This window comes from Vulpes vulpes, chromosome 3, assembly GCF_048418805.1.
Source record: "Vulpes vulpes isolate BD-2025 chromosome 3, VulVul3, whole genome shotgun sequence".
NCBI classification, from domain to species: Eukaryota; Metazoa; Chordata; class Mammalia; order Carnivora; family Canidae; genus Vulpes; species Vulpes vulpes.
In genome coordinates this window covers 116511038-116537521 of record NC_132782.1, presented here as the reverse complement: position 1 = coordinate 116537521, position 26484 = coordinate 116511038, and the positions used below count along the sequence as shown (strand labels likewise).

Sequence of the window (26484 nt, the reverse complement as noted above, 5' to 3'; positions counted from 1 at the left end):
GGTCCTTCCCACCACAAGCTTCCCAGTTTCTGGACCTCTGTCTTTTAGCAATTGCCCTCTTTGCTCTGCAGCTGCAGGGCATCTTCCCGCTGAGCCAAGAGTAATTAGTGGGCAGGGAGGCTGACGTTGTCCAACTGTCTCTGAGCCTCCCAGCCCTGCCATGAGTGAGGCAGCACCAGGGCTCGTTAGGGCCACGGCCACTTCAAAGACATCGCTGTGCTCCCATAGACAGGGCGGCTCTGACATTTCAGGGGAACCAATGAGCTAATGAGCCAGAGAGCTTTCTGGTGCCAGAGGGATCTTCTTACCAAAAGAAGAAATCCATCCCAGATATGAGTGTCCAGAAATTTATTGGAAATGTCCAGTTGAGGGCACATACTAACCCCCTGCTTCATTTTGGTGCGACCGGGCCACAGGCTCTGTGTCTGTCCTGGGAGAAGATGCCTGAGTAATGCTGCCTCAGCAGGAGGGGCTGAGGGCCGGGAATTCTCTTTCTGGAACTGCCTCCAGGGCCAGGAGGGGACAGACCCGTGTCTTCTAACAAGCCCAGGCACAAGCCTATGAAAAAGCCCGGGTGGCCCAGTGTTAAGTGTCTGCCTTTGGCTCCAGGCGTGATCCTGGAGCCTGGATGGAGTCCCACATGGGGCTCCCCACAGGGGGTCTGCTTCTCCCTCTGCCTGTGTTTCTGACTCTCTCGCTGTGTGTCTCTCATGAATAAATAAATAAGATCTTTTTTTGTTTGTTTGTTTAAGATTTTATTAATGAGAGAGAGAGAGAGAGAGAGAGAGAGTGGCAGAGACACAGTTAGAGGGAGAAGCAGGCTCCACGCAGGGAGCCCGACACGGGACTGGATCTGGGACTCGACCCCGGGTCTCCAAGATCAGGCCCTGGGCTGAAGGTGGCGCTAAACCGCTGAGTCACCTGGGCTGCCAAAATAAATAAAATCTTAAAAAAACAAACAAACAAACGCGAACTCACGTGGAGCTCCAATAGAAAAGACAGCTGGAGATGGAGCTGCTCTGTTAGAGTAGGGGGCTCTTTGATGGACCTCATCGGCAGTGGGAGGTCCCCTTCCTCCCAGGACAGTCCCCAAGGCTCAGCATCTTCTAAAAGCTTCTTATTTTGTAGAGAAAGGAAGTGAAATCAGTCCTAAGATGACGAGTGATACCTTGGCTTGGGCTCCCCAGGAAGCAGAGCCTGAGACAAAGGCTTGGTTGCCAGTGTTTTATTTGGGTGGTGATCAGGAAATAAGAGGGAGGGATGGGGAGAGAAAGGCTAGAGACAGGGAATGCCAATAAAAAGTGTGTTTTTGAGGTTGGGGGCTAGATTTTTCTAGGGTCTTCCAGGTTGGAGCATTTTCCCACTGGCTTCTGGTCCCCCTGGTTGACAGGTCTCCCAGGCTGGGGTGGGGGTCAACTTTCTGTACTTGCAGGATGAGCTTCTGCTCTGCAGAGAAGACTCTGGGGCCTCAGGCGGGAAGAAGTGGTTGTCTGTAGGTAGACCTTGTCAGCACAGGGAAACCTGAGCCCATGTGGAACTTTCTATGTCACCTGCTCCTGAAATCTGTGATGGGTCTAGGGGATATGTCATCATGGGGCCCCAGTGGTGCCTTCTACAAGGGACTTATCCGAGGTTCAGGAAGATAATGCGCTGGGGCCTAGGAGACCAGGGCTCTACAAGCAAGAATAAATAGGAGGAGCAGGGGCACCTGAGTGGCTCAGTTGGTTGGGTGTCCAACTCTTGGTTTGGCTCAGGTCATGATCTCAGGATCGTGGGATTGAGTCCCATGCCATCAGGCTCTGAGCTCAGCAAAGGTACTGCTTGAGATTCTCTCTCTCTCCCTCCCCTTCTACCCCTCTCCCCTGTTTGTGCACATGTGCCTGTGCTCTCTTTGTCTCAAATAAATAAATGAATAAAATCTTAAAAAAAAATAACAGAGGAGGTTATACACATTTGTGTGGATGTGCATGATCCGAATATAGGCATAAAATCCCAGACACATTCTCTCTCTCTCACACACACACACACATACACCCACCCCTTCATTTTACTCATCATTTTATTTTTTAAAAAATATTTTATTTATTTATTCATGAGAGACGCACAGAGAGAGAGAGAGAGAGAGAGAGGCAGAGACACAGGCAGAGAGGCAGGCTCCAGGACTTGATCCTAGGACCCCGGGGTCACGCCCTGGGCTGAAGGTGGCGCTCAACCACTGAGTCACCCAGGGATCCCCTTACTCAGCATTTTAAAGGATTGTGGAAATAAAGACCAAATGAGAAAAAGCAAAGGCTATTTTCAGAGTTTGCTCTAGCAGGAGAGTCAGCCACCATCAGTTTTGGCAAAGACTGGAAGACAGGCAGATGGGCAAGCTCTCTAGTGGGAAGAAGGGAGGCTTCTGTGTGCCCTGGCTGGAGGCTGCTGCGTAGGGAAGCTGTGGGTGGCCTAACTAGAAGTGGGGCATCCTGTGTGACTGGTGAGGGGTGCGTCCTCCTTAACTTTCTCTGGTTGAGCCTAGTTGTAAGTAGGGATAATAAAACATTAGGGGAACTGTTAGGTATTAAGCAAGTCCTGGCTATCTGGGCTGATTGTTTGTAGGGGTTATTGTTCGGCTTCCTGGATTGTTTCTGGAGGTAGCAAGCTGACTTCCTACAGGTCTGATTCTAGCAGCCAGGCTTCCTGAGCCGATGACCTAAGATAAGGGGCTGGTTTCCTGGTCTGTGTACTGCAGACTGTGGGTCATAATTCTATTTTTAATGCGGCCTGGTCATTGTCCTTTTGTATGCTCGGGGTCTTAGGATCTTAAAAGCCACCAAAGACAAGAATTTCCTCCGTGGCCTTGCTGCCAGATGGTAAGCCATGAAACATGGAGCAACAGGCGGCTCACTGCCTCCCTGGCAGCCCCTTCCCTCCTCTGCTGTGTTAGTCTTCCTTGGACTGAGCTAACATCTCGTTCCCTGTACCTCCCACACTTTAATCCTGCTTTTGTCTCTGAAGCAGCCTGGAACAAACGTGTCCCACCTTCCTTCCAGCGGCCTTTCTCATGTGTAAGAGGCGGTGTAGAGTGGTGGTTGGGAGCAGGCGCTAAAGTCAGATTTGGGGTCGGATTCTAGCTCCGTACTTCCCATCTTTGGCCCTGGTTACTTACGGAGCCTCCCTTTCCTCACAATGGGGTGATGCTATCCCCTGGGACTGTTGTAAGAATGAAGCCAGGGGACGCAGGGGACTGCTGAGTGATGATCATCACAACGGAAGGTTGCCGTCATGCCTGCTTCTCCGGGCTGAGCCCCTCCAGCTCTCCTTCCCGAGCTTTCAAGACCTGCCCTGCCCTGCGCTCTGCTGAAAACAGGCCTGTGGTGAGGCAGGGGAATGGGAGGGGGGGGCTTTGGGGCTCTGCCACAGGAGGCTGGCGGGTCTGAAGCTGATGGGTGACAGCCCGATGGGAGAGAGGACAGTTGGGGACTGTCTGGGGAAGAAGGTAGATAAGCAGGCTGGCCCTTGGGGTAGAGCCTGAGGGCTAGTGAGCTAGGTGGGCAGGACCTTGGTCTGTCAATCTTCCAAACTAACCCCCAAACTCAAGCTTGACCCCAACATGTCGGGAACACAGACCCAGAGGGAAGGGAGCCCAGGCCTCCTCCTGCACTGGGCGGTTTCGAAAAGCTCCACCCTGTCCAAGCCGTGGAGTGGGGCTCTGGGTTCCAGGGCCCTGACCGCCCTTTCCCTCCTGTACCCCAGGTTCTCTCTCTGGAGATGCCCACTCAGGGGCAGGGGCGGGGGCTGGATGGAGAGCATTATTAGTCTGGCTTTGGGGCTGGCTGGGAGCTGGCCCGGCGTGTGGGGCGAGGATGATGGTGGGGCAGGAACGAGTTTACTACCATCCCCTTGGCCCCACCTCCAATCCTTATTGCCTGTGGTTCTGAGTGAGCCCCAACCTGGGCCTGGGGTGGGCCAGACGCTGAGGTGCTGCAAGCACGGCTCTTGATGAGGTCTTGCCTGGCTATGTCTCCTTTCCATGCTCTGCTAGCTCATCACAATTACCTTTAGCAAGAGTCCCACTCCCAGGACCTCAGATGATTCTGTTACTTGTTTTTTCAACTCTAGAGCTAAATCATGAGGGCTCCCGCGGGGCTGAGGACCTGCGTCCCACTTCTGTGAAAGACATCCCAGCTCACAAGGGGTGTCAGCACAGCACCTCTCCTTGGGTCTTCCCCAAAACAAGGGACGGGAGCAGTAAGGGAAGCCAATGGAGTTAGGTGGCGCAGCTGGGATCCAAAAGCAGCCCTCTTCCTTCCCTGCCCGTCCCCTGCCTCCTCCACTACAGCGGCGCAGACTTGGGGCTCCCCCCATATGGCTGTGCGACTTCAGGCAGTTCCATAACCTTCTGGGCTCAGCAACTTCTTCTTCTTCTTCTTCTTCTTCTTCTTCTTCTTCTTCTTCTTCTTCTTCTTCTTCTTCTTCTTCTTCTTCTGATTGTATTTATTTATTCATGAGAGACACACAGAGAGAGGCAGAGACACAGGCAGAGGGAGAAGCAGGCTCCTCACAGGGAGCCCAACGTCAGACTCAATCCCGGGACCCCGGGGTCACGCCCTGAGCCAAAGGCAGACGCTCAACCACTGAGCCACCAGGTGTCCTGAGCTGTAAATTTCTTTTCTTTCTTTCTTTCTTTCTTTCTTTCTTTCTTTCTTTCTTTCTTTCTTTCTTTCTTTCTTTCTTTCTTTCTTTTTAAGATTTTATTTATTTATTCATAGAGACAGAGAGAGAGAAAGAAGGAGAGAGAGACACAGGCAGAGGGAGAAGCAGGCTCCACGCAGGGAGCCTGACGTGGGACTGGATCCTGGGTCTCCAGGATCACACGCCTGGCTGCAGGCGGCGCCAAACCGCTGCGCCACTGGGGCTGCCCCCAAGCTGTAAATTTCTGAGGAGTTTTCGAGAAGCTAAGATAAGTGGGAGCTAGTCCCTACCCCCTGCCCTGCCCTTGGTGGTGAAGCTGGTGCCCCTAGGTTTACTAGCTCTGCACCACCGGGGAAACCTGTTCTCCTCCAAGAGTGAGGGTGGTGCAGTGTCTCTATTCCAGCCTCACTCTCCTGAGAGGTGTTCTTTGTGGTGATTGTTTTTAAAGATTTTATTTATTTTTGATAAAGAAAGAGAGGGCACAAGAGAGCTCGTGCTCATGTGCTAGTGGGGGGAGGGCAGAGGGAGAGGGAGAGAGAGAGTCCCAAGCAGACTCTCTGCTGAGCATGGAGCCCAACAGGGGCCTGATCCCATGGCCTGAGATCATGACCTGAGCCAAAATCAAGGGTCGGACACTTAACTGACTGTGCCACCCAGGCACCCCCATGGTGCTCATTTTTAAAGGGGTTTTGGCGTGCTGTTGACTGGCCAGGGCCTGGCGTCCTTGGCCCCGGGGCCCCAGCTGGAACGGATGAGGACGGAGTGGGAGGAGGAGAGATGGCCTTCGTGTGTCTGTGCTGACTCCCGTGGCTCTCTGGCAAACTGCCACAAACTTGGTGACTTGAAACAATGGAAATGTATTCTCTCACAGTTCTGGAGGCTGGAAGTCAGAAATCAGGGTGTTGGCAGGGCTGTGCTCCCCCAAAGGCTCGGAGGAGACGCTTTCCTTACCTCTCCGGCTTCCAGCAGCTGCTGGCACTCCTGGGCTTGTGGTGGCATCGCTCCCATCTCTCTCAGTCTTCCACAGCCTCCCCCTGGTCTCTTCTTTATAAGGATGTTGGCCATTGGGTTTAGCTCCCATTGCTAATCCAGGCTGAGCTCTGTTCCAGATCCTTCAGTTAGTTATATCTGCAAAGGTAACATTCACAGGTTAGAATGGGACGGGGCAAATCTTTTGGGGGGCCACCTCTGAACCCGCTGCAATGTTTAAACACTCTGCAGAGTTATGTTGTACCTTTTCACAAAGCGCCTGGCAGGAGGATATAATTCTCATTTTTCAAGAGAGAACACTGAGGTTCAGAGATGTGTGGTAGCTTTCTGGATTCACACCATCAAGAAGTGGCTGGACTATGATGGAGACCTGGGGCTTCACCAGCCAGGCCGGGGGACTGGCACATGGAAGATGTGGTGGGATGACACAGAGCCCCGAGGAGTTAGCTGCTTTGCTGGAAAGGTGAGTGTGTGCATGTGGGGATGGCGGGGCGAGGCTGAAGGTGAGAGCAGGGAGGGTCATTCCACCCTGGGCTTGATCTGGAGGTCAGTGAAGTGTCCTGGGGAACTTAAGATCTCCGAGAGGTGCAGCACAGATGTTGGGGCTGTAGGGAACCTGGGATGGAGAGGGGTCAGCCTGGAGGGGCCCAGCCCTGGAAGACGTGAAAGGACAGTGGTGGTGGAGATGGAAGGGGGTGTGTGTGCGAGTTCCAGGGTGGCACAAGTGAGAGGATGCAATGACTAACAAAAGCAGAGAATTTCAGGAAACCGGGGCACTCCGGGGCCGGGCCCCTGACTGCTGTGGTGCCGTTGGCTGAGCAGGGGACACAGGAGGAGACACGGGGCGCCAGAGGCCGTGCTTACAGCTGCCTGAGAGCTTTAAACGCTTTCTGTGTCTTCAGTGAGGAGTCGCCACTCTGCTGTCCATGTGCTCACGGGAGGCGCAAGGCAAGGCCCCGGCTCTGCAGTCAACTCCGGAATGAAGCATCTCGAAGAAAGACGCTGCACGTGGGGCCCGGAGGTCGCCGCAGACTCAGCTTTGGGAGGCACATGGCCTTGTTAGGCAGTTCTGTGGTGTGGCTCTGGGACTTGCTGTTGGACACCTGTTCCTCAACACACCTGGGGACAGAGACCTGTGTGGTGCCAGTGGGTGCCACTGTGTGACAGCCTTAGGGCTATTGGCTATAGGGGCCGAGCCTGGGGGGCCCAGGGTGGAGTCACAGGTTGGGATTGTAAGCACGCCGGTGGCCGTGAAGTGCACCTTCACAGAATTAAGTGTGACCCCAGGGAAAAGTTTAAGGGTTGGAAAGAGCAGAAGAACCTCTGAAGGGGGAGAGCAGGGAGCGAATGAGAAAATGGTGTCAGGAAAAGTAAAAGAGAAGCATTTAAAGGAAGAGTAGTTACCTGTGCCTAAAGCTGCAAAAATGCAGGAAAGACAAGGGTGGAAAATGACACTTTGTACTTAGCAGTTTATTTTTAAAATTCATTTTAATTAACTTACCTTTTAAAGATTTTTCTTATTTATTCATGAGCGACACACAGAGAGAGGGAGAAACACAGGCAGAGGGAGAAGCAGGCCCCATGCAGGGAGCCCGACGTGGAACTTGATCCCGGGTCTCCAGGATCACGCCCTGGGCCAAAGGCAGGCGCTCAACCGCTGAGCCACCCAGACGTCCCTGTACGTGGCAGTTTAGGACAGGGTCACGGGTCAATGGGAACAGAAGCAGGACTGGAATGGGTTGAAGAGGCGATAGACGAAGAGGGAGGTGGTCTCTCCTAGAGCCATACAGTGGAGGGAAGAAGACGAATAGGAAGGAGAGAAGTGGGGGCCACATTCCAGGCTGGGTACAAGCCGTTGCTGTGAGCAGAGCCTGTGGTGTAGCCCTTGTCAGGATAACCCCGGGTTAATGGGCTTTGGCTGTTAGGGTGCATATTCTCAGGTACTTGATAGTCCCCAGCACTATTGCAATGGTGTCTTCCCTATGATTACATCTTCGACTTGTAGAACAAAGACATCTTGCCATCATTGGAAACCCACTTGGACACTTGGGATCAATGTAACTTGAGTGTAGACCGAATTTTTAAGGACTGATGGGAACCTGGCCCTTGTTTTTTCATTTTTTAAATCCAAAGGGTTCTGCAGATGAGGTACATGGGGTTATAAGTTGTATATGGGTTAGGGAGACACAGGAACCAGGGATGGAGTCCTCCTGGATTCAGGTTAGGAGCTAGTTCTCCCTGCGAGCCCTCGATGCGGAGGCAGCCCTCCGCAGTCCTGTTGCTCTGTCTGCCCGTGGAGACTGCCCCAGCAGGCCTGTTTTAGCTTGCCACTACTGCGTCTTCCCCTCCCTGGGCTTCTCCTCCTTTCCCACCTCCTCCTTCTCAATTCTTTCTCAAATATGTCCAGTTTAAGGTTCTCTCTTTGGGCTATGACCTTCCACCTCATTCAACTGGGTTTTCTTTCTTTTCTCTATCTCCTTGCCTCCAATCTTCTTCTTCTCCTTCTCCTTCTCCTCCTCCTCCCCCTCCTCCTCCTCCTCCCCCTCCTCCTCCCCCTCCTCCTCCCCCTCCTCCTCTTCCTCCTCCTCCTCCTCCTCCTCCTCCTCCTCCTTCTTCTTCTTCTTCTTCTTCTTCTTCTTCTTCTTCTTCTTCTTCTTCTTCTTCTTCTTCTTCTTTTTAAAGACTATTTATTTGAGAGAGAGAGAGAGAAGCAGGTTCCTCACTGGGCAGGAAGTCCAACGTGGGACTCAATCCCAGGACCCTGGATCACAACCTGAGCCAAAGGCAGATGCTCAACTGACTGAGCCTCCTAGGCACCCCATACCTCAGAGGTTCTTAACTCTTTTTCTACCATGGATCCCTTTGAAGTCCATGAATCCTGCTCAGAATAAAATTGTATTTTTTTCCAAAATTTTATTTAAATTCTAATTGGTTGACATGTAGTATAGTATTGGTTTCAGAAGTAGAATTTAATGACTCATCCCTTACGTACAACATGCAGTACTCATCACAAGTGCCTCCTATTAAGGAGGCCCATCACCTATGTAGTCCATCCCCATCTCCCTCCATCAACCCTCAATTTGTTCTCCATCATTAATAGTCTCTTATGCTTTGCTTCTCTCTCTTTCACTCTCTTCTTCTTCCCCTATGTTCATCTGTTTTTTTTAAAGATTTTATTTATTTATTCATGAGAGACAGAGAGAGAGACAGACAGACAGACAGAGGCAGAGACACAGGCAGAGGGAGAAGCAGGCTCCATGCAGGGAGCCCGACGTGGGACTCGACCCTGGGTCTCCAGGATCCCGCCCTGGGCTGAAGGTGGTGCTAAACTGCTGAGCCCCCCGGGCTGCCCTATTTTTATCTTTTTGAGGAACCTCCATACTGTTTTCCAGAGTGGCTGCACCAGTTTGCATTTCTACCGACAGTGCAAGAGGGCTCCCTTTCCTCCACATCCTGTTGTTTCTTGTGTCGTTAGTTTTAGCCATTCCGAAAGATGTGAGGTGGTATCTCATTGTGGTTTTGATTTGTTTTTTTTCCTGATGCTGAGTGACGTGGAGCACCTTTCATGTGTCTGTTAGCCATCCAGATGTCTTCTTTGGAGAGATGTCTGTTCATATCTTCTGCCCATTTCCTGACTGGATTATTTGGTTTTGGGGTATTGAGGTTCTTTTATAGATTTTGGATACTAACCCTTTATCAGATATGTCATTTCGAAAAATCTCCATTCCATAGGGTGCCTTTCAGTTTTGTTGATTGTTTACTTCACTGTGCAGAAGTTTTGTTGTTGTTGTTGTTGTTGTTGTTGTTGTTTTTTAGAAGTCTGCTGAACCACCCAGGTGTTCCTGGTTTTTGTTTGTTTGTTTGTTTGTTTTTTCCACATTGGATATTTTTTTCCCTGCTTTGTCAAAGATTAGTTGACCATATAGTTGAGGGTCCATCTCTGGGTCCTCTATTCTGTTCCATTCATCTGTGTGTCTGTATTTGTGCCAGTACCATCCTGCCTTGATGATTACTGCTTTGTAACATGGCTTAAAGACCAGAATCGTGATACCTCCAGCTCTGCTTTTCTTTTTCAGAATTGCTTTGTTAAGTCAGAGTCTTTTGTGGTTCCATACAAATTTTAGGACTGTTTGGTCTAGCTCTGTGAAAAATAATGTTGGTGTTTTGATAGGGATTACATTAAATGTGTAGATTGCTTTGGGTAGTATACACATCTTAACAGTGTTTGTTCTGGGGCACCTGGGTGGCTCAGTAGTTGAGCATCTGCCTTCAGCCCAGGGCATGATCCTGGAGTCCCAGGATTGAGTCGCATGTCGGGCTCCCTGCATGGAGCCTGCTTCTCCCTCTGCCTGTGTCTCTGCCTCTCTCTCTTTCTCTCTGTCTCTCATGAATAAATAAATAAAATCTTAAAAAAAACAAACAAACCATGTTTGTTCTTCCAATTCATGAGCATGGAATATCTTTCTATTTTTTGTGTCCTTTTCAATTTCTTTCAAAAGTGTTCTATAGTTTTCAGAGTACAGATCTCTTACCTCTTTAGTTAGGTTTATTCCTAGGTGTCTTATTGTTTTTGGTGCAATTATAAATGGGATCAGTTCCTTGATTTCCTTTTCTGCTACTTCATTATTGGTGTATGGAAATGCAACATATTTCTGTAGATTGATTTTATATCATGCAACTTTGCTGAATTCATGTATTAGTTCTAGCAATTATTTTATGGAGTCTTTGGGTTTTCTATATAAAGTATGTCATCTGCAAATAGTGAAAGTTTGACTTCTTCCTTGCTGATTTGGATCCCTCTATTTCTTTTTGTTATCTGACTGCTGAGGTGAATAGTACCTCTGTTAAAGAGTAATGGTGAGAGTGAACATCCTGTCTTGTTCCTGAACATAGAGGAAAAGCTCTGTTTTTCCTCATTGAGAATGATAGTAGCTGTGGGTCTTTCATATATGGCCTTTATGATGTTGGGGTATGTTCCATCTATATATATTTTCTTGAGGGTTTTTATCAAGAATGGATGCTACCTTTTGTCAAGTACTTTCTCTGCATCTATTGAGAGGATCATATAGTTCTTATCCTTTCTTTCATTAATGTGGTGTATCACATTAACTGATTTGCAAGTATTGAACCATGCCTGAAACCAAGGAATAAATTCCACTTGATCGTGGTGAATAAATCTTTTAATGTGCTGTAGGCTTTCATTTGCTGGCATTTTGTTGAGAATTTTTGCAACCATGTTCATCAGAGATTTTGGCCTGTAATTCTCCTTTTAATTATTTTAAAAATTCTTTAAAAGATTTTATTTACTTATTCATAAGAGAGAGAGAGACAGAGACAGAGAGACAGAGAGAGGCAGAGACACAGGCAGAGGGAGAAGCAGGCTCCATGCAGGGAGCCCGACGCAGAACTCGATCCCAGGACCCTGGGATCATGCCCTGAGTCAAAGGCAGACGCTCAACCACTGAGCCACCCAGATGCCCCTGTAATTCTTTTTAGTAGGATCTTTGTCTGATTTTGGAACAATATAATGCTAGTCTCATACAATGAGTTTGGAAGTTTTCCTTCCATTTTTATGTTTTAGAACAGTTTGAGAAGAATAAATATTAACTTTTCTTTAAATGTCTGGTAGAGTTCTCCTGGGAAGCCATCTGGCCCTGGTTTTTTGTTTGTGAGATTTTTTATTACTGATTCCATTTCTTTGCTGGTTATGGGTTTGTTTAACTTTTCTATTTCTTCCTGTTTCAGTTTTAGTAGTTTGTATATTTCTAGGAATTTGTCCATTTCTTCCAGATTGCCCATTTGTTGGCATATAATTTTTCATCATATTCTCTTTGTTTGTATTTCTGCATTGTTGGTTGTGATCTTTCCTCTTTCATTTGTGATTTTATTTATTTGGGTCCTTTCTCTTTTCTTTTTGACAAGTCTGGCCAGGAGTTTATCAATTTTATCAATTCTTTCAAACAACTGGCTCTTAGTTTTGTTGATCTGTTCCATTGTTTTTTGTTTTTTTCTATATTGTTTATTTCTGCTCTAATCTTTATTATTTACCTTCTTCTGTTGGCTTTAGGCTTTACTGCTGTCCCTCTTCTAGCTCTTTTACGTTTAAGGTAGGCTGCATATTTGAGACTTTTCTTGCTTCTTGAGGTAGGCCTGTATTGCTATGTGCTTCCCTTTTAGGACTGCCTCTGCTGCCTCCCAAAGGTTCTGGACTGTCATGTTTTCATTTTCATTTGCTTCCATGTATTTTTCTTTTTTTAAGATTTTATTTATTTATTAGAGATACAGAGAGAGAGAGAGAGGCAGAGACACAGGCAGAGGGAGAAGCAGGCTCCACGCAGGGAGCCCGATGTGGGACTCGATCCCGGGTCTCCAGGATCCCGCCCTGGACCAAAGGTGGTGCTAAACTGCTGAGCCACTCGGGCTGCCCGCTTCCATGTATTTTTTTAAAAAAATTTATTCTTTGTGCAGCCCTGGTGGCTCAGTGGTTTAGCGCCGCCTTCAGCCCAGGACCTGATCCTGGGGACAAGGGATTGAGTCCCATGTTGGGCTTCCTGCATGGAGCCTGCTTCTCCCTCTGCCTGTGTCTCTGCCTCTCTCTCTCTGTGTCTGTCATGAATAAATAAATTAAATCTTTTTTTTTTTTAATTAAATCTTTAAAAAGAATAAAATTTCTTCTTTGATTTCCTGGTTAACACATTCATTCTTTAGTAGGATGTTCTTTAACCTCCAAGTATTTGTGGTGTTTCCAATTTTTTTTGTTGTTGTTGTGGTTGGTTTACTTCAAGTTTCATTGTGTTGTAGTCTGGAAATATGCATGGTATGATCTCAATCTTTTTGTACTTGTTGAGGGCTGATTTGTGACCCAGTAAGTGATCTATTCTGGAGAATGTTCTATGTGCACCTAAAAAGAATGTGTATTCTGCTGCTTTAGAATGAAATGTTCTGACTGTATTGATTAAGCCCATCTGGTCCAGTGGGTCATTCAAAGCCATTGTTTCTTTATTGATTTTCTGCTAAGATGATTTGTCCATTGCTGTAAGGATGGGGTGTTAAGGTCCCCTACTATTCTTGTATAATTTTCAGTGAGTTTCTTTCTTTGTTATTAATTGATTTATATGTTTGGGTGCTCCCACGTGGAGGCATAAATACAATCGTTAGATCTTTTTCATGAATATAGCCCTTAATTATGACAGAATGCCCTTCTTCATCTCTTGTTACAGTCTTTGGTTTAAAATCTAGTTAGTCTGATATAAGTATACCTACTCCAGCTTTCTTTTGATGTCCATGAGCATGATAAATGGTTCTCCATCCCCTCACTTTCAATCTTCAGATATCTTTAGGTCTAAACTGAGTCCCCTGTAGGCTGCATACAGACGGGGTTTGTTTTCTTTATCCATTCTGATACCCCATGTCTTTTGGTTGGAACATTTAGTCCATTTACATTCAGAAAGATTATTGATATATATGAATTTAGTGCCATTGTGTTACCTGTAAAGTTGGTGTTTCTGGTGATGTTCTCTGTCCCTGTCTAGTTTTTGTTGCCGTTGGTCCTTTGTTCCCCCTCAAAGAGTCCCTTTAACATTTTTTGCAGGGCTGGTTTAGTGGTCACCAACTCCTTTAGTTCTTGTTTGTCTGGGAAGCTCCTTTTTATCTCTCCTTCTTTTCTGAATGACAACCTTGTTGGATAAAATATTCCTGGCTGCATATTTTTCCTGTTTAGCATGTTGAATATGTCATGGCATTTTCTTCTGGCCTGCCAAGCTTCTGTGGACAGATCTGCTGTGAATCTTATTTGTCTTACTTTATAAGTCAAGGACTTTTTTTTTCCCCCTTGCTGCTTTCAGGATTCTTTCCTCATGTGTGTATTTTGTAAGTTTGACTATGATACCTGGCTATTCTTGAATTTGATGGGCGTTCTCTGGGCCTCCTGCGTTTTGATGTCTTTTTCCTTCCCCAGATCAGGGAAGTTTACAGCTATAGTTCGCTCAAATAAATCTTCTGTCCCCTTTTCCCTCTGTTCTTCTTCTGTAACCACAATGGTATGAATGTTATTATGCCTTAAGGCATTGCTGAGTCCACTAAGTCCAATGCCGTTCTTTCCCTCTTCTTTTCAGCTTCATTATTTTTATTTATTTATTTTTACTCATAGAGACACACACACACACACACACACACACATACACACACACACACACACAGAGAGAGAGAGAGAAAGAGAGGCAGAGACACAGGCAGAGGGAGAAGCAGGCTCCATGCAGGGAGCCTGATGCGGGACTCGATCCCAGGTCTCCAGGATCACACCCCGGGCTGAAGGCTGCGCTAAACTGCTGAGCTTATATTTGTTTTGATTAAACTCCTGACTGTGACTTCTTCCTGTTCTTTCTTTTGGGGTGAATTCCTCCATCTTGTCATTTGCCTAGGTCGCTGTTTGTGTGTGTGTGTGTGTGTGTGTGTGTGTGTGTGTGTGTGTCTCTGTGTTAGCAAAGCCTGTTATATTCCTGCTCCTGAGAGTAATGGCTATATTAAAAAGTCCAGGGCCTGGTGCTTCAGGAAGTATTTCAGAATGTACCCTCTGTTGCTATGTTTTGGCTGCTCCTTCCTCAGGTCAGTGCTCTGCAGAGTTTCTCCTTGCCTGCAGTGGGGGCTATTTGGACCTTGTCCACTGTATGTCAAATTTTAACAAAGTGTGTTTGGTCTGCTTGTTAAAAGATGCTAGATCCTGGGACACCTGGGTGGCTCAGCTGTTTAGCGTCTGCCTTCAGCTCAGGGCCTGATCCTGGAGTCCCAGGATCAAGTTCCACGTCAGGCTCCCTGTGTGGAGCCTGCTTCTCCCTCTGCCTGTGTCTCTGCTTCTCTCTCTGTCTCTCATGAATAAATAAATAAATAAAATCTTAAAAAAAATAAAAGATGCTAGATCCTAGTTCCCTTAGAGCTGAAGCTTTGCAGGGCTCTATGATCAGTAGACTTGGTGCATGTGAGACAAATGTGTGGTTGTCTGGGGGAGGGGCCTGCTGCACTGGTTTTCAGGTGGACTTGCCCTAGTAAAGATGCACTTTCAGGGGATGGGGGTTGGGGCTTGGTCTAAGGGGCTCCAGCCTCCACTAGAGGGGTTGTGTTGCTCCCTGAAGTCAGTCAGTGCGGGTGGGTGGTGTTGGGTAGCAATGGCATTGCCCTGCTCTCTCATCCTTGGAGCAGGGAGTTTGCACCCGCCACTCTTCAGAAAGCCTTCACAGAAGAGCAAACAATCTTCCATCTTGTCTCCCCAGCTTCCTCAGATCCCTGCCTTCACCCTGTTTGTGTCCAAGCTGTCTGCCTGCCAGTGGCACAGTACTCTTGTGTTTTATCTCAGGTACATGGCTGGGTTTCCAAATTCCAAATTTTAGGGATCTGCATGGTGCTGATCCCATGGGGGAGGGTCTTGCCTCGCTGTGGCTGGTGCTGGTTTGTCCCAGAAAAGCACATGTGTGCGACCACGCAGTGGTTCAGAGTTTATGGTAAACCTCAGCAAAAAGCTGGCAGTAGGGTTTGCTGCCCCTGGCAGGTGTCTCTCTGTTCCTATGTTAATAAACAGGGCAGCACATCGGCTCCCACCACACTCTGTGTCCTAGAGAGGCTGTGCCATATCTCCCAAATGCCCTCAAAGCAGGGGAACTGTTTGTCTGCATGTGACCCGGAGGATCTTCGGACTCCGCTGTCTGCTCCCGGGCCTCTGCCCTCCTTCCCCACAGGAGTACCATTAAGCCCGCCAGGCACAACTCTGGCGATGGTGCGGACTTCGGAGACTTCAGACTTTGAGCTCCACTGCTTATAAACACTTGTAGTAGTCAGCCCCACTCCTTTCCCCAGTCAATGGTTTTGGGGAAGAGTTTTCTCTTGTGCAATCCCTTGTGTCATTTTCAATCTGTTCCTCTGTCTCTCTGACTCTCTCTGTCTTTCTCTCTCTCTCTCTCCTCTCTCCATGGTCAGGGCTCCCTCCTCTCCACAGCACCTACAATTCTTTTCTCCCCTAAATCAGTACCTAGCTGCCACAATGTGGCCGTTTTTCTATCTCTAGATGTGCAGTTTGTTCTCTCAGTCCTCAGATTGATTTCTTGGGTGTTCACAATGATTTGGTATTTACCTACCCGTGTTTGAGGGATGAGACAAGCATAGGGTCCCCCTATTCCTCTGCCATCTTAAATTTTCCTTCCAGAATAGTGTTTTTAAATCTATAAAATAAAATATGTAAGGTTACAAAGGAAATCAATTATATTAAAATACACTTATTAAACATATTTTTTTAAAAAGATTTTATTTATTTATTCATGAGAGAGAGAGACAGAGAGAGAGGCAGAGACACAGGCAGAGGGAGAAGCAGGCTCCCTGCAGGGAGCCCGATGTGGGACTCGATCCCGGGACTCCAGGATCATGCCCTGGGCCAAAGGCAGACGCTCAACCACTGAGCCACCCAGGCGTCCCTTATTAAACATATTTATTATTTATTTATTTATTTACTTATTTATTTATTTATTTTAAATAAATTTTTATTTATTTATGATAGTCACACAGAGAGAGGGAGAGGCAGAGACACAGGCAGAGGGAGAAGCAGGCTCCATGCACCGGAGCCCAACGTGGGATTTGATCCCGGGTCTCCAGGGTCGCGCCCTGGGCCAAAGGCAGGTGCCAAACTGCTGCGCCACCCAGGGATCCCTATATTAAACATATTTAAAACACATTTGTGACATGGTAATATATGTGCTTCTTTTCTTTTAAAAGGATTTTATTGATTCATTTGAGAGTGTAAGAGTACAAGCAAGGGGAATGGCAGGCAGGGGAGAGGGAGAAACAGGCTCCCCGCTAAGCAAGGAGCTGGATTTTGGGCTTGATCTTAGAACCCTGGATCACGACCTGAGCTGAAGACAGATGCATAACTGACTGAGCCACCCAGGCATCCCAATGTGTGCTTCTTTTTTTTTCTTCTTTTTTTAAAGACTTTATTTATTCATCAGAGACACATAGAAAGAGAAAGAGACAGGCAGGGGGAGAGGCAGGCTCCCCCATAGGGAGCCCGATACAGGACTCGATCCCGGGACCCCAGTATCACGTCCTGAGCCGAAGGCAGATGCTCAACCACTGAGCCACCAGGGTGCCCCTGTGCTTCTTCATTAACACCTCAAGTAGTAGAATCTGCCAGTGGGTCCGATAACTCCCATGACTTCAATATAGTGATTGCAGAAATCTTTTGAGCTGTTTGCAATAACAGTGATAGGATATGAAAACATCTGAAACTTCTGTTGGTGACAAGGACCTAGGTATTACTGATACCTTTGTGTTTGTGGCTTACGGTTAGAATTGTAGAAAATGTTTAAATTTGGCTAGACCTTAGTGAGGATGAAGACACAAGTCTTTTCTCTAATCAAGTTCATGGGTCCTCCGAATTCTATTCATGAACTCCTTGGGAGGCTGTGACCCCAGGTTCATAATCCCTGGTCCCAGTGCTTTGGTTTCCATTGTTTGTTGATTTCTTTCTTCATATAATTTTTTTAAAGTATTTATTTATTTATTTATTTACTTAGCATGAGTAGACTCTGCCCCACTCAGGGCTTGATCCCATGACCCTGAAATCATAGCCTAAGCCAAAGTCAAGAGTCAGATGTCCAACCGACCGAGCACTCAGGCGCCCCTCTTCATATCATTCTTAAATGAGCCAGAGTCAACTCTCACTTAATTATTGGCAAGGAACCAATGGTAGTGATCACATTCTGTCCCACTCAGGTAGGGGCAGTGAGGGCAGTCCCTGGACATGCACTGCTTTGTAGCTTGTAGACAGGGACCTCATGGCTGGAAGGGAACGCCAACACCCTCAGAGTTAAATTTATTCTGTGGATGAAGGTAAACCATCTCAGGGAAAGAAGCCCGGTCAGCATCAATCTGGGTCCAGAGGGTGGCCCTTGCTTGCCACCTGCACACGTGTTCACACATACACAGGCACACATACACAGAGCTGTGCAGTCTGCAAAATGGTGACATTGGCTTCGACTACAGTGGGAAGTAGGGCCAGGTCCCAGTCACGAGGCATGTGGCACGGAGCCCTCTCATACAGTCACTGGGCAGCGGGCCGCCCCCATCCACCTGCCTCACCTCCTCTGGCTCCGCACATCTTACCAGCTTTCTTGTCCTTGGGGGACGCAAGTTCATTGTTAGTCCTTGTCATTGTGTTTTTCCTCTCACCACTCACTTTTCCTTCATCTGCTGGGTTCCTGCCCGTGTAGTTCAGGGTCCCTTTGCCTCCCGCTCTCTCTTCTGTGCTACATCTGTCAGCCCAAAGTAACCGTGATCTGGCTAACGTGTGCCAAGGATACTGTCGAAATCCTCGTGTACGCAGGAGCAGGAGAGCTCCAAGATCCAGAGAGAAATTAGACCCAGTAACCACGAGCTCCTGGGCTTGACATGTGGGAGGCACGCAGCGAATGCTTGCTTAATTGAGTTCTCAGGTAAAGAACCCCAAAAGCTCCCCCAAACCTCTTCTGGGATCTCCACCAAAGTCACCAGATATCCCTTACCTTCCTCCAGTTAAGCTGGCTTTTCCTCAAGGGCCGGCGTTCAAGGTGAATGAAACGCTTTCAATCAATGTTATTGGCTTTATTTGCGACAGTATTTCAGGCTACCATTCTTCACCTGTCGTGTGGGATAATTAGTTTTGTGTTGAGGGAGGGGGTGAGAGTGGGAAGCCGGGGAGGTGGCATCTGTGCGGGACCCCCAGAGCCCACAGGGCCACCGCAGGAGGTACTCCAGCACTCAGCACGGTCCTGCTTTCTTCCTCCAGGGAAGCATCTGACAGGCCAGTGGTCTCTTGGGTCTCTGGTGCCACAGTGCACAGGCGGGCTGCACAGGTTCATTATTTTGATTCTCACCTCATAGGAGAGTTTTATATTAAGGCAGATAGGTCCATCTTTTTCTGGCGATAAAAATTACTATTAGGTAGTGAACGCTGCTCTGTACCTGTACCAGGCATGAGGATAAGCTTGTCACACCCATCATCTCATTTAACTCTCTCCCTGCCGCCAGAGAGATCCTTTCAAAGTGTAAATTACATCCTGCCCCTTCCCTGCCCAAACCGTCCAAGAACTCTGGCACACTTGCAGTCAGGTCCCTACCGTGTCCTGCAAGGCTGGTGGGGCATGGTCCCTGGCTCCTGCTCCAACTGTATCCCCTTCATTCCCCTGCTCACCACCCTCCTTGCTGGTCCTGGAACTGGCCAAGGAGGCCCTGCCACAGGGCCTTTGCACTGGTTCTTCTTGCCCAGGCCCTGTCCGGATCACTCCTTCACTTTATTTGGTCTTCTCTAGTGTCCTCAGAAAGACACTCACCCCATCCAAAATACCACCTGTTGTTAACTTCTGCTGTCTTCTGCTCCTGATGGAACTCAGCACACCTAGCCATTTTATTATAAACCTATTTGTTTGGGTGTCTATTACCTATCTCCTTACCAGACGAAAAACCACACAAGAGCAGAAACCCTGTTTTGTTCACTGCTTTATTCCCAGCACCAAGAGCAGTGCCTTCGATGGAGTAGTCATAAATAAATATATAGTCAATGAAAAAATAAATAAATGAATATTCACAAAACTCCATGGTGTAAGTGGTACTATCACTCCCATGTTGTAGGTGAGAAAGCTGAGGTTTAGAGAGACTGACAATATTCTTGGGGTCATAAAACTAATGAACCACTTGGGATCAGAAGTCAAGATGTCAACCTCTGGGGTTAGCTCTCTCTGGACTCACAATCGCCTACCAGTGTTTCTATATGGAAACTCTATTTCCCTGAGACACTCCAAGAAAAAAGTTTTTGATGGATAATTCAGTTTGGGAAACACTAGGAATTGCATTTCCAGCTTGGTAGCCAAGGAAAGGCTCTGAAAAGTCCTGCAGTAAAAAACCTGATTGAACTTGCATAACGAGTTTCCCAAAGTGTTGACTATAGACATCTTTTATGTATTCACTGGTGTGTGTCACATCTATTACCATACTGCGAAGCATACATTACAAATAATAGCTTTCATCCTTGTGGAGAGAAGCCGACTGTCTGGTACAGGATTCCGGGAGCTCTGTCTGGATTGGCCGGCATGGGAATTCTGGGACTGGGGGCTTCCTCTCCCAGCAGGAGGGGCCATGCCTGAAGTCAACTTCCTACCAGACTGGTACCTGAACCCACTCTCATGCTGACTCCAAACCCAGCGGGGAGGCTCCTGGCTCCCTTTGGCTGCACCCTGGCCTGAGCGTGCTCTGCAGAGCCCTGTGCACCGGTTCACCTTTTGCCCTTTGGTTCCTGTACCAAGCGGCACTTGGTATTTCCCCTGAGCCCCTTGTAGAGCAATTCCTCATGTGTGCGTCTCAGAGACATAAACCTCGTCAGCCTGGCCTTATTTTCTCACTGTCTCATACCCCCTTATTGGAATTTTAACCTTTTAGAGGAGCTGCGACACTGCCTCACCCATCTGTGTCCTGTCGGCCACCAACTCGGTGCTGAACAAATGGTAAATGCTCAGATAATTCTTGTTGGTTTGACTGCCAGGGGACTGATGATCCTGTATGCTGCATGGTTTGGAGCAGAAAAAGATAAATGGTGATGTTGTAAATCCCTTAATTCATCGCCAGAGCCGCTCCCACCGCCCACCCCAAGCAGAAGAGAAGGATTCCCCCCCGCCCCCCCAGAGGCACAGAAGACCATGGAATGAAATGCATATAACGGACCGCATCTCTGCGCTCCCTGGACACTTAGAGCCACTGTCAACGCCCCCGATGTGTTTGTTCATTTTTATTAGTTTTGATGGTGATTTGATGTCATCAGGGATTCAGGTCTCATGTTCATCCCTGAGATCATCTGAATAGCACTGGTGATGGGAACGGAAGAGCAGAGACAGGCACCCACAGGCAGCCTGGATCCGACTGCATAAACCTGGGAGGCGGGAGGGGGCCGGACAGCCTGGCCTGCCCAGGGCACACGGGGCTGAGCGGGAGCAAGCGAGAGGCAGTGGCGCCGCCAGCGTTGCGCCTTTGCCCCAAGTGACCATGAGAGGTGCCATGCGAGTTTCAATCCTGTTCCTCCTGGTGACTGTGTCGGACTGTGCCGTGATCACAGGGGTAAGGCATCCACCTTCCCCTTTGCCCTGGGTTTTGGGAGGATGTGGGGGTCTGCATGGGATGGGAGGCTGCAACCACGCGGGGGCAAACCGGAAAAAGCCTGGGGAGTCCGTGGTCAGCCAGCATTGAGAGGGCCGTTCCACACGACTTGGTTCGACCAAGTCGACCTCACCGCACTAGACGGGATCTAGTGTAAATCAAATCTTATTTCCAATTGAATTAGGAGAACATCAAACATTTTGAAGTTTAGACCTTTGGTAGCACGAAGATTGCCCATTGTGTAATAAGGAATTCCTTTATAAAGTTGATTAGCACCTGGTGATTTATCTTTTGTGTAAATTTTGGTTTTCATTTATACAATCTGGCCCACATGTCAAGTGTAATTTACACAGCATGTTGACTTAATTAAAGGCAGTGATCTTAGTAGCTTTAATTGGGGACGTTTAACCTCTGCTTTTTCTACTCTTAAGAGATTGTCTTGAAATTCTTTCCTTCCTTTATTATTTATGTTTTTTAATTGTGCCCGGTTCTGATAAGAGCATTTGGCTGGGTGTACCCAAAAGCAAGCATCGGGTCGCGAGTAGAAATCTTGTCTCCTGGGGGGAGGGGCTTCCCCCGCAGGGGCGCCCTGCTGCCGGTCAGATGTGCAACATTCGGGCTGCGGGCACCCCGGGACCACCCCCAAATGTGATATGGTGGTGGGACCATTCTTACTAAAACAGAGTAATACCTGAGAGCTTTCCAGATAAAAGCTGCCAGAGAGAAAGAGAGGGAGAGGGAGAGGGAGAGAGAGAAATTTATTCTTTTTCCAGCATCCTTCAACTTTTTACATAGAGAATGGAAATGTAGAAAAATGCCGAACGATTCCTGGAATCCCATTAGTTTTCATGTTCACAGAAAGGAAAACTTCTTTCATCTCCTTTTTAAAGGAAAAAGACAGAATTTCAAAGACGAACAATTTATTAAAGGCAAGTCAATGCTTTTGAGACCCAGAGCATGAATAACATTGTCAGGGCAAAATTATACCTAATGAATCAGCCTCTGGATCCTCCGAGGGTGTCGTCTGATGATTGGTGAGGCAAACAAAGGAGAGAAGCCACTAAGAGGGTTGGGAGCTGTGGGCTGACCTTGATGCCAGGTGACCTCACTGTGCCAGGTCCAACATCTGGCCAAGGGGTGGTGGTAAAATCTTTCTAGTAAACCCTTCAAGAGGACACTTTGAAATGCACAGTGAGAGAGAGAACTAGTGTAGGAGGAAATGCATGACAGACATGGCAAGGAGAGGGGAGACCCAGTGCTGGGGGGCAGGACCTCCCTCCACTCTTCATGCCCGGCTGCCGCCCCGAGGCCGACTCCCAGGAAGAGGCTGGGCGGCATGGGCACACGCCCCTGCTCCCTAGACCGTGACCATCCTGGATTCAGGGGACAATGATGCCCCACTTCGGTCAGGTAGGTCTGCTTGGCCCTAGCCCTGGGCTTGCAGGGGCTGCGTGGTATGGGAGATGTGCCCTCGTTGGGCTGGAGCCCTGCATGGCCGGGCGAATGTCACCCACGCGTCCCCAAGGGGCAAGCAGGCCCGATGCCCCCGCCCGCCCTCCCCAGGGCTAAGCAAGTTGGCAGCTTCCAGTTCCTGCCAGGGCCCACCTAGGGAGCCAGAGGGTGCTCTGGGGCCTTCTGTTGGACACAAAGACGGAAACCAAACCCCGCTGCGAATCTCAGCTCAGGAAAGCCACCACGTTTCTCTGGAGGTGCAAAGGTTGTGCTTCTCCGGCGTGGCCCCACCTGAGCCTGGAGCTATTCAGAGGCCTATTTCCCCCATTTCAGGCTTTTGTTTAAAGCAGGCTTGTGTGGGCTTCTCTACAAATGGTAACTTCCAGAAACCAGGCACGGAGCCCAACCCAGAGGGGCCCATCCCTATCTGGGGAGGAAGGAGGCCAGCAGAGAAGCATCGGGGGAACCCTTGTCCTCTGGGGTGCTAGTGCCTCAGGTGAGGCTGGGCTTCTGGTGAGGGTCCAGGCGGGGCCGGCATGGGGAGCAGAGGCACCAACCCGGGTGTGGGATCAAGGTTGGAGAGTTTGGTCAAAGGACTGACCACCCAGGGGCCTGGACCATCATCGCTCTTCGCACCTCTAGGAATTCAATTCAATGTGCCAGCGTCCTCTGAGCATTTACCTCTAGGCTGGTCAGAAGAGGAGTGTTGCCTCCCTACTGGGTGGCTGCAGGGGGGCTTGGAGGGGTCCTCAGATGCAGATCTGATCCCCCACTGAGCCCTGAGTGGAGCAGGAGCAAGAATGTGCTGCTTGGGTGTGAGGCTGAGGTGAGGGGAGCTGCCCTCAGCCCCTCCCTGCCACGAGGGTTTTAGATGTACCTCTCCCTTCTGGTGTCCCTTGGGTGGCACTAACGGCATCCCTTTGTCTCCTTCCCTCGCAGGCCTGTGAGCGGGATGTCCAGTGCGGGGCAGGCACCTGCTGTGCTGTCAGCCTGTGGCTGCATGGGCTTCGGATGTGCACCCCGCTGGGGCGGGAAGGAGAGGAGTGTCACCCCAGCAGCCACAAGGTACTGCACGGACCTGCTCCGGGCACGGAGCCAGAGACAGCTGGGGCCCGACCCTGATTTTCTGACTCTGACTCTAGTACCATCTCAGGACTGTTGGGCATCCTTGCTTTTTGGAGGAGCCCAGGGTGGAGTTGGGGGTACTAATGACACAGCCTTTTAGACCCAGGGGTTACGCCAGCTGCTCATTCGCAGATGCTCTTGGGCAATTGGGGCGACTGCTGTGGGCCTCAGTTGCCTCAAGCATACGAGGGACATGAGACAGAGCACCCCTGAAGTCTCTTTCAGATCTGACGAATTCAGATTCTCAAGGGGTCCTGAGTGCCCTCTGCCCCCAGGAACCTTCCCTCCAGAGCATGAAGTAAGACTCATGGAATGGCCTCCCATCCAAGGTCTGGTTAGGGTGAGGCAAGCCCTGCTCCCAGTGCACAAGCTCTAAGGAGGCCCTCCTCCTCTTTGGGGCCTACGCACCTAGCTTCCCAGGGGGCGCCGAAGGGCTCCGAGGCCTTTGCTTCTGAATGGCCAGGTACAGGAGCAACTGCAGCCCTGCCAGGACCGGGCGTGCCAGCCACCTCCCCTGGGCTCCCCGTGGTTCAGGGGTCCCTTATGTCCTTGGAGGAGCATGCCTGCACCCAGGAGCCCCGGGTTCTTCTGGGCTCGAGGCATCCTCCTGTGGTCACCCTCCCAGTCCTGACTGCTTGCGGGGAGGGGACAGCACGGGGCAGTCCCTGCTGCCTCGGGGTGTATGAGGTGGTTCGGCTGTAGATCTATATTCTCGAAGGGCACACCGGTGGCCATAACAGCTGATGCTGATGCTTCCCACGGGCCACCTTCCAGGCTAAGTCCTTTTGCAATTAGTAGTTTAAACCTCTTTCCAACCATATGTGGTAGGTGCCATTATTGACCCATTTTGTGGATAATAAACTTGAGATACAGACACTAAAGACCTTGCCAGGGCAGCCTGGGGGGCTCAGCGGTTTAGCGCCACCTTCAGCCCAGGGCCTGATCCCGGGGTCCCGGGATCGAGTCCCGCATCAGGCTCCCTGTGTGGAGCCTGCTTCTCCCTCTGCCTGTGTCTCTGCCCCTCTCTCTGCGTGTGTCTCTCATGAGTAGATAAATAAAATATTAAAAAAAAAAAAAAAAAAAAAAAAGAACTTGCCAGTTGTCACACAGCTGGCAACTGTCAGACCCCGGATTTGAACCCCGGGGTCTGACACTACCTGTGATCATGGCCATCCCTGTCACCCTCCCTGAGGAGATTGCAATGGTCTAGTCTCAGGGTGAGAGTCACAGAGCAGAGACGGCAGCGGCATCCGCAGCACCCACCAGCGCTGAGCACGTCGTAACAGAGCTATGAGGGGGATCCAGTCAACAAGCGTACGTGTGTACGTGCGTTGGGTCAGTGAGGCGCTGCGCCTGGCTGGGCAGCGTGGGGGCTTGAGGAGTTTTAAGGTTGGTGTGGATAGCACAGAGTCGTGGCTGATTACACTCTCGAGAGCCAGATTGCCACGGTTCCAATCCCAGCTCTGGAACAAATGTAAGCTTGGTATGTCGCTCAGCCATTCTGTGCCTCAGTTTCCCCCTCTATGATAACTGTTACTGTCGTGCTGGTTGGAGGGGCTGGGCTGGCCAGAGGCTCCTGCCCAGAGGCCCACTTGCCTTACCATGAAGGTGTCACCCTCTTCTCCTCTTTCCCCAGGTCCCCTTCTTCAGAAAGCGCCAGCACCACACCTGCCCCTGCCTGCCCAACCTGCTGTGCGCCAGGTGCCTGGACGGCAGGTACCGCTGCTCCGCAGACTTGAAGAACATCAACATTTAGGAGGCTGTCTGCAGTCGGGACACTCTGGGCCTCTGTGGGAGCCTGGCCTGGGGTGGCCTCTTAGGGATTTTCATCTCTGCCACATGGCCTGGCTCCCTTTCCTCCACTCCCCTGACCCTGCTCCCCAAACTGCCTTGCTTCCTAGCACGTGCATATGTGCACGGGCGCGGGCGCGCGCACACACACGTGCATGCAGACCCAAAGCACATGGTCGGCCAGGCTGGCCCGGGGGTCCCAGCTTCGGGCTGTGGTCCCAGAGGTGCCAGGCCGGTTGTCTCCTGGGTCTGGCTGCCTGAGGAGCTGGGTAACCGGAAGGGTAGTCCTTTCCCTTAGCCCCTGCCTCACCCCCGCCCCCCGCCCCCCCCCCCCCCCGCCCCCCGTCGGCCCCCCTGGGGGACTGGGTCCGCTGTCCCTGCCCCTTCCTGCATGCGCTCTGCCTGAGGCCACGCTCCCCAGCACAGCGCCTTGGCTGTGTGGCTTCGAGGGACAGGTCCTGGGTGAGCCTCAGTGAGGCCTGTGAGGGCCGACCTGGGAGTTCTTCGTCTTTCTTTGACTGACTAACTCCTCAGTTTCAGGCCTTGGGCCCAAGGTCAGCCCTTTCCAGGGGGCGGGGGTGCAGTAGACAGTGGCCTCATGGCAGGTGCGGGGAGCCCGCCCACTAGGCCACTGGCATCGCCTCCAAGGCCCCTCCGGGCCATACTTTCCCGGTTAACCAGTGAGGCCAGGTCCCACTGCTTCCCTCTCCCATGCAAGAGGGGGCAGCGTAATCTAATCAGCCATTGACATTTTAGGAGGCAGTGAGGGAGTGGCCTCAAACAGCTCCTTTTGGAGGATTGTCCCCAGGAGCATGTCTGTGACCTTTAGGATGAGGGGCTTCTGCTCAGCCGGGAAAGGGCAGGAGGTGGGAGGGGAGGGCAGGCAGGGACATTGATTTTGGACTCGGGTAGGCCGCTACCACCCAGGGACCAGGCTGCACAGGCCCCACGCCAGAGGAGGCAACTTCTCTAGACAGCAAGGGCTTCCTGAAGTGCCAAGCCATCTGTCTGGGAGCTGTCACCGGCCTCCACTGTCATCTATAGCAACAGCCCCACTCAGCTCCCCCAGTTGGACCCTGGCCTAGACTCACCCAGGACAGCTCGGTGACGCTGGAAGCTGCGCATGCTGACCTGCCAGCTGCAGAATAAAAGCATGACTGAGGGGCGAGTGGCCGTGGTGTTCCTGCTATGCCAGTGTGGGGACTCAGGGGCCGGGCCAGGGCGGGCAGCACGGGGCCTTTTGGGGTGGGGGTGGGGGGAGTGATGCTGTTGGTGCAATTTTTTTTTAGA

The 26484-nt window shown here is 50.0% G+C and overlaps 1 protein-coding gene across 1 annotated transcript; it reads left to right on the top strand.

The window, feature by feature from the left end:
- Positions 1–20580: 20580 nt before the first annotated feature.
- On the top strand, positions 20581–25518 carry PROK1 (prokineticin 1). Its single transcript, XM_025996473.2, has 3 exons — positions 20581–20787; positions 23218–23343; positions 25040–25518. Exons 1-3 carry the CDS (start codon positions 20716–20718, stop codon positions 25157–25159), a joined length of 318 nt encoding a protein of 105 aa, XP_025852258.2. The 5' UTR covers positions 20581–20715; the 3' UTR covers positions 25160–25518.
- The last annotated feature ends 966 nt before the right edge of the window (positions 25519–26484 follow it).

What these genes read in the sequence shown, in the direction of transcription:
- PROK1 (XM_025996473.2), top strand. Translation starts at nt 20,716, where the DNA reads ATGAGAGGTGCCATGCGAGTTTCAATCCTGTTCCTCCTGGTGACTGTG. An exon ending in ACTGTGCCGTGATCACAGGG is followed by an intron (nt 20,788 to 23,217) that starts GTAAGGCATCCA and finishes CTTCCCTCGCAG; the next exon opens with GCCTGTGAGCGGGATGTCCA. An exon ending in GTCACCCCAGCAGCCACAAG is followed by an intron (nt 23,344 to 25,039) that starts GTACTGCACGGA and finishes CTCTTTCCCCAG; the next exon opens with GTCCCCTTCTTCAGAAAGCG.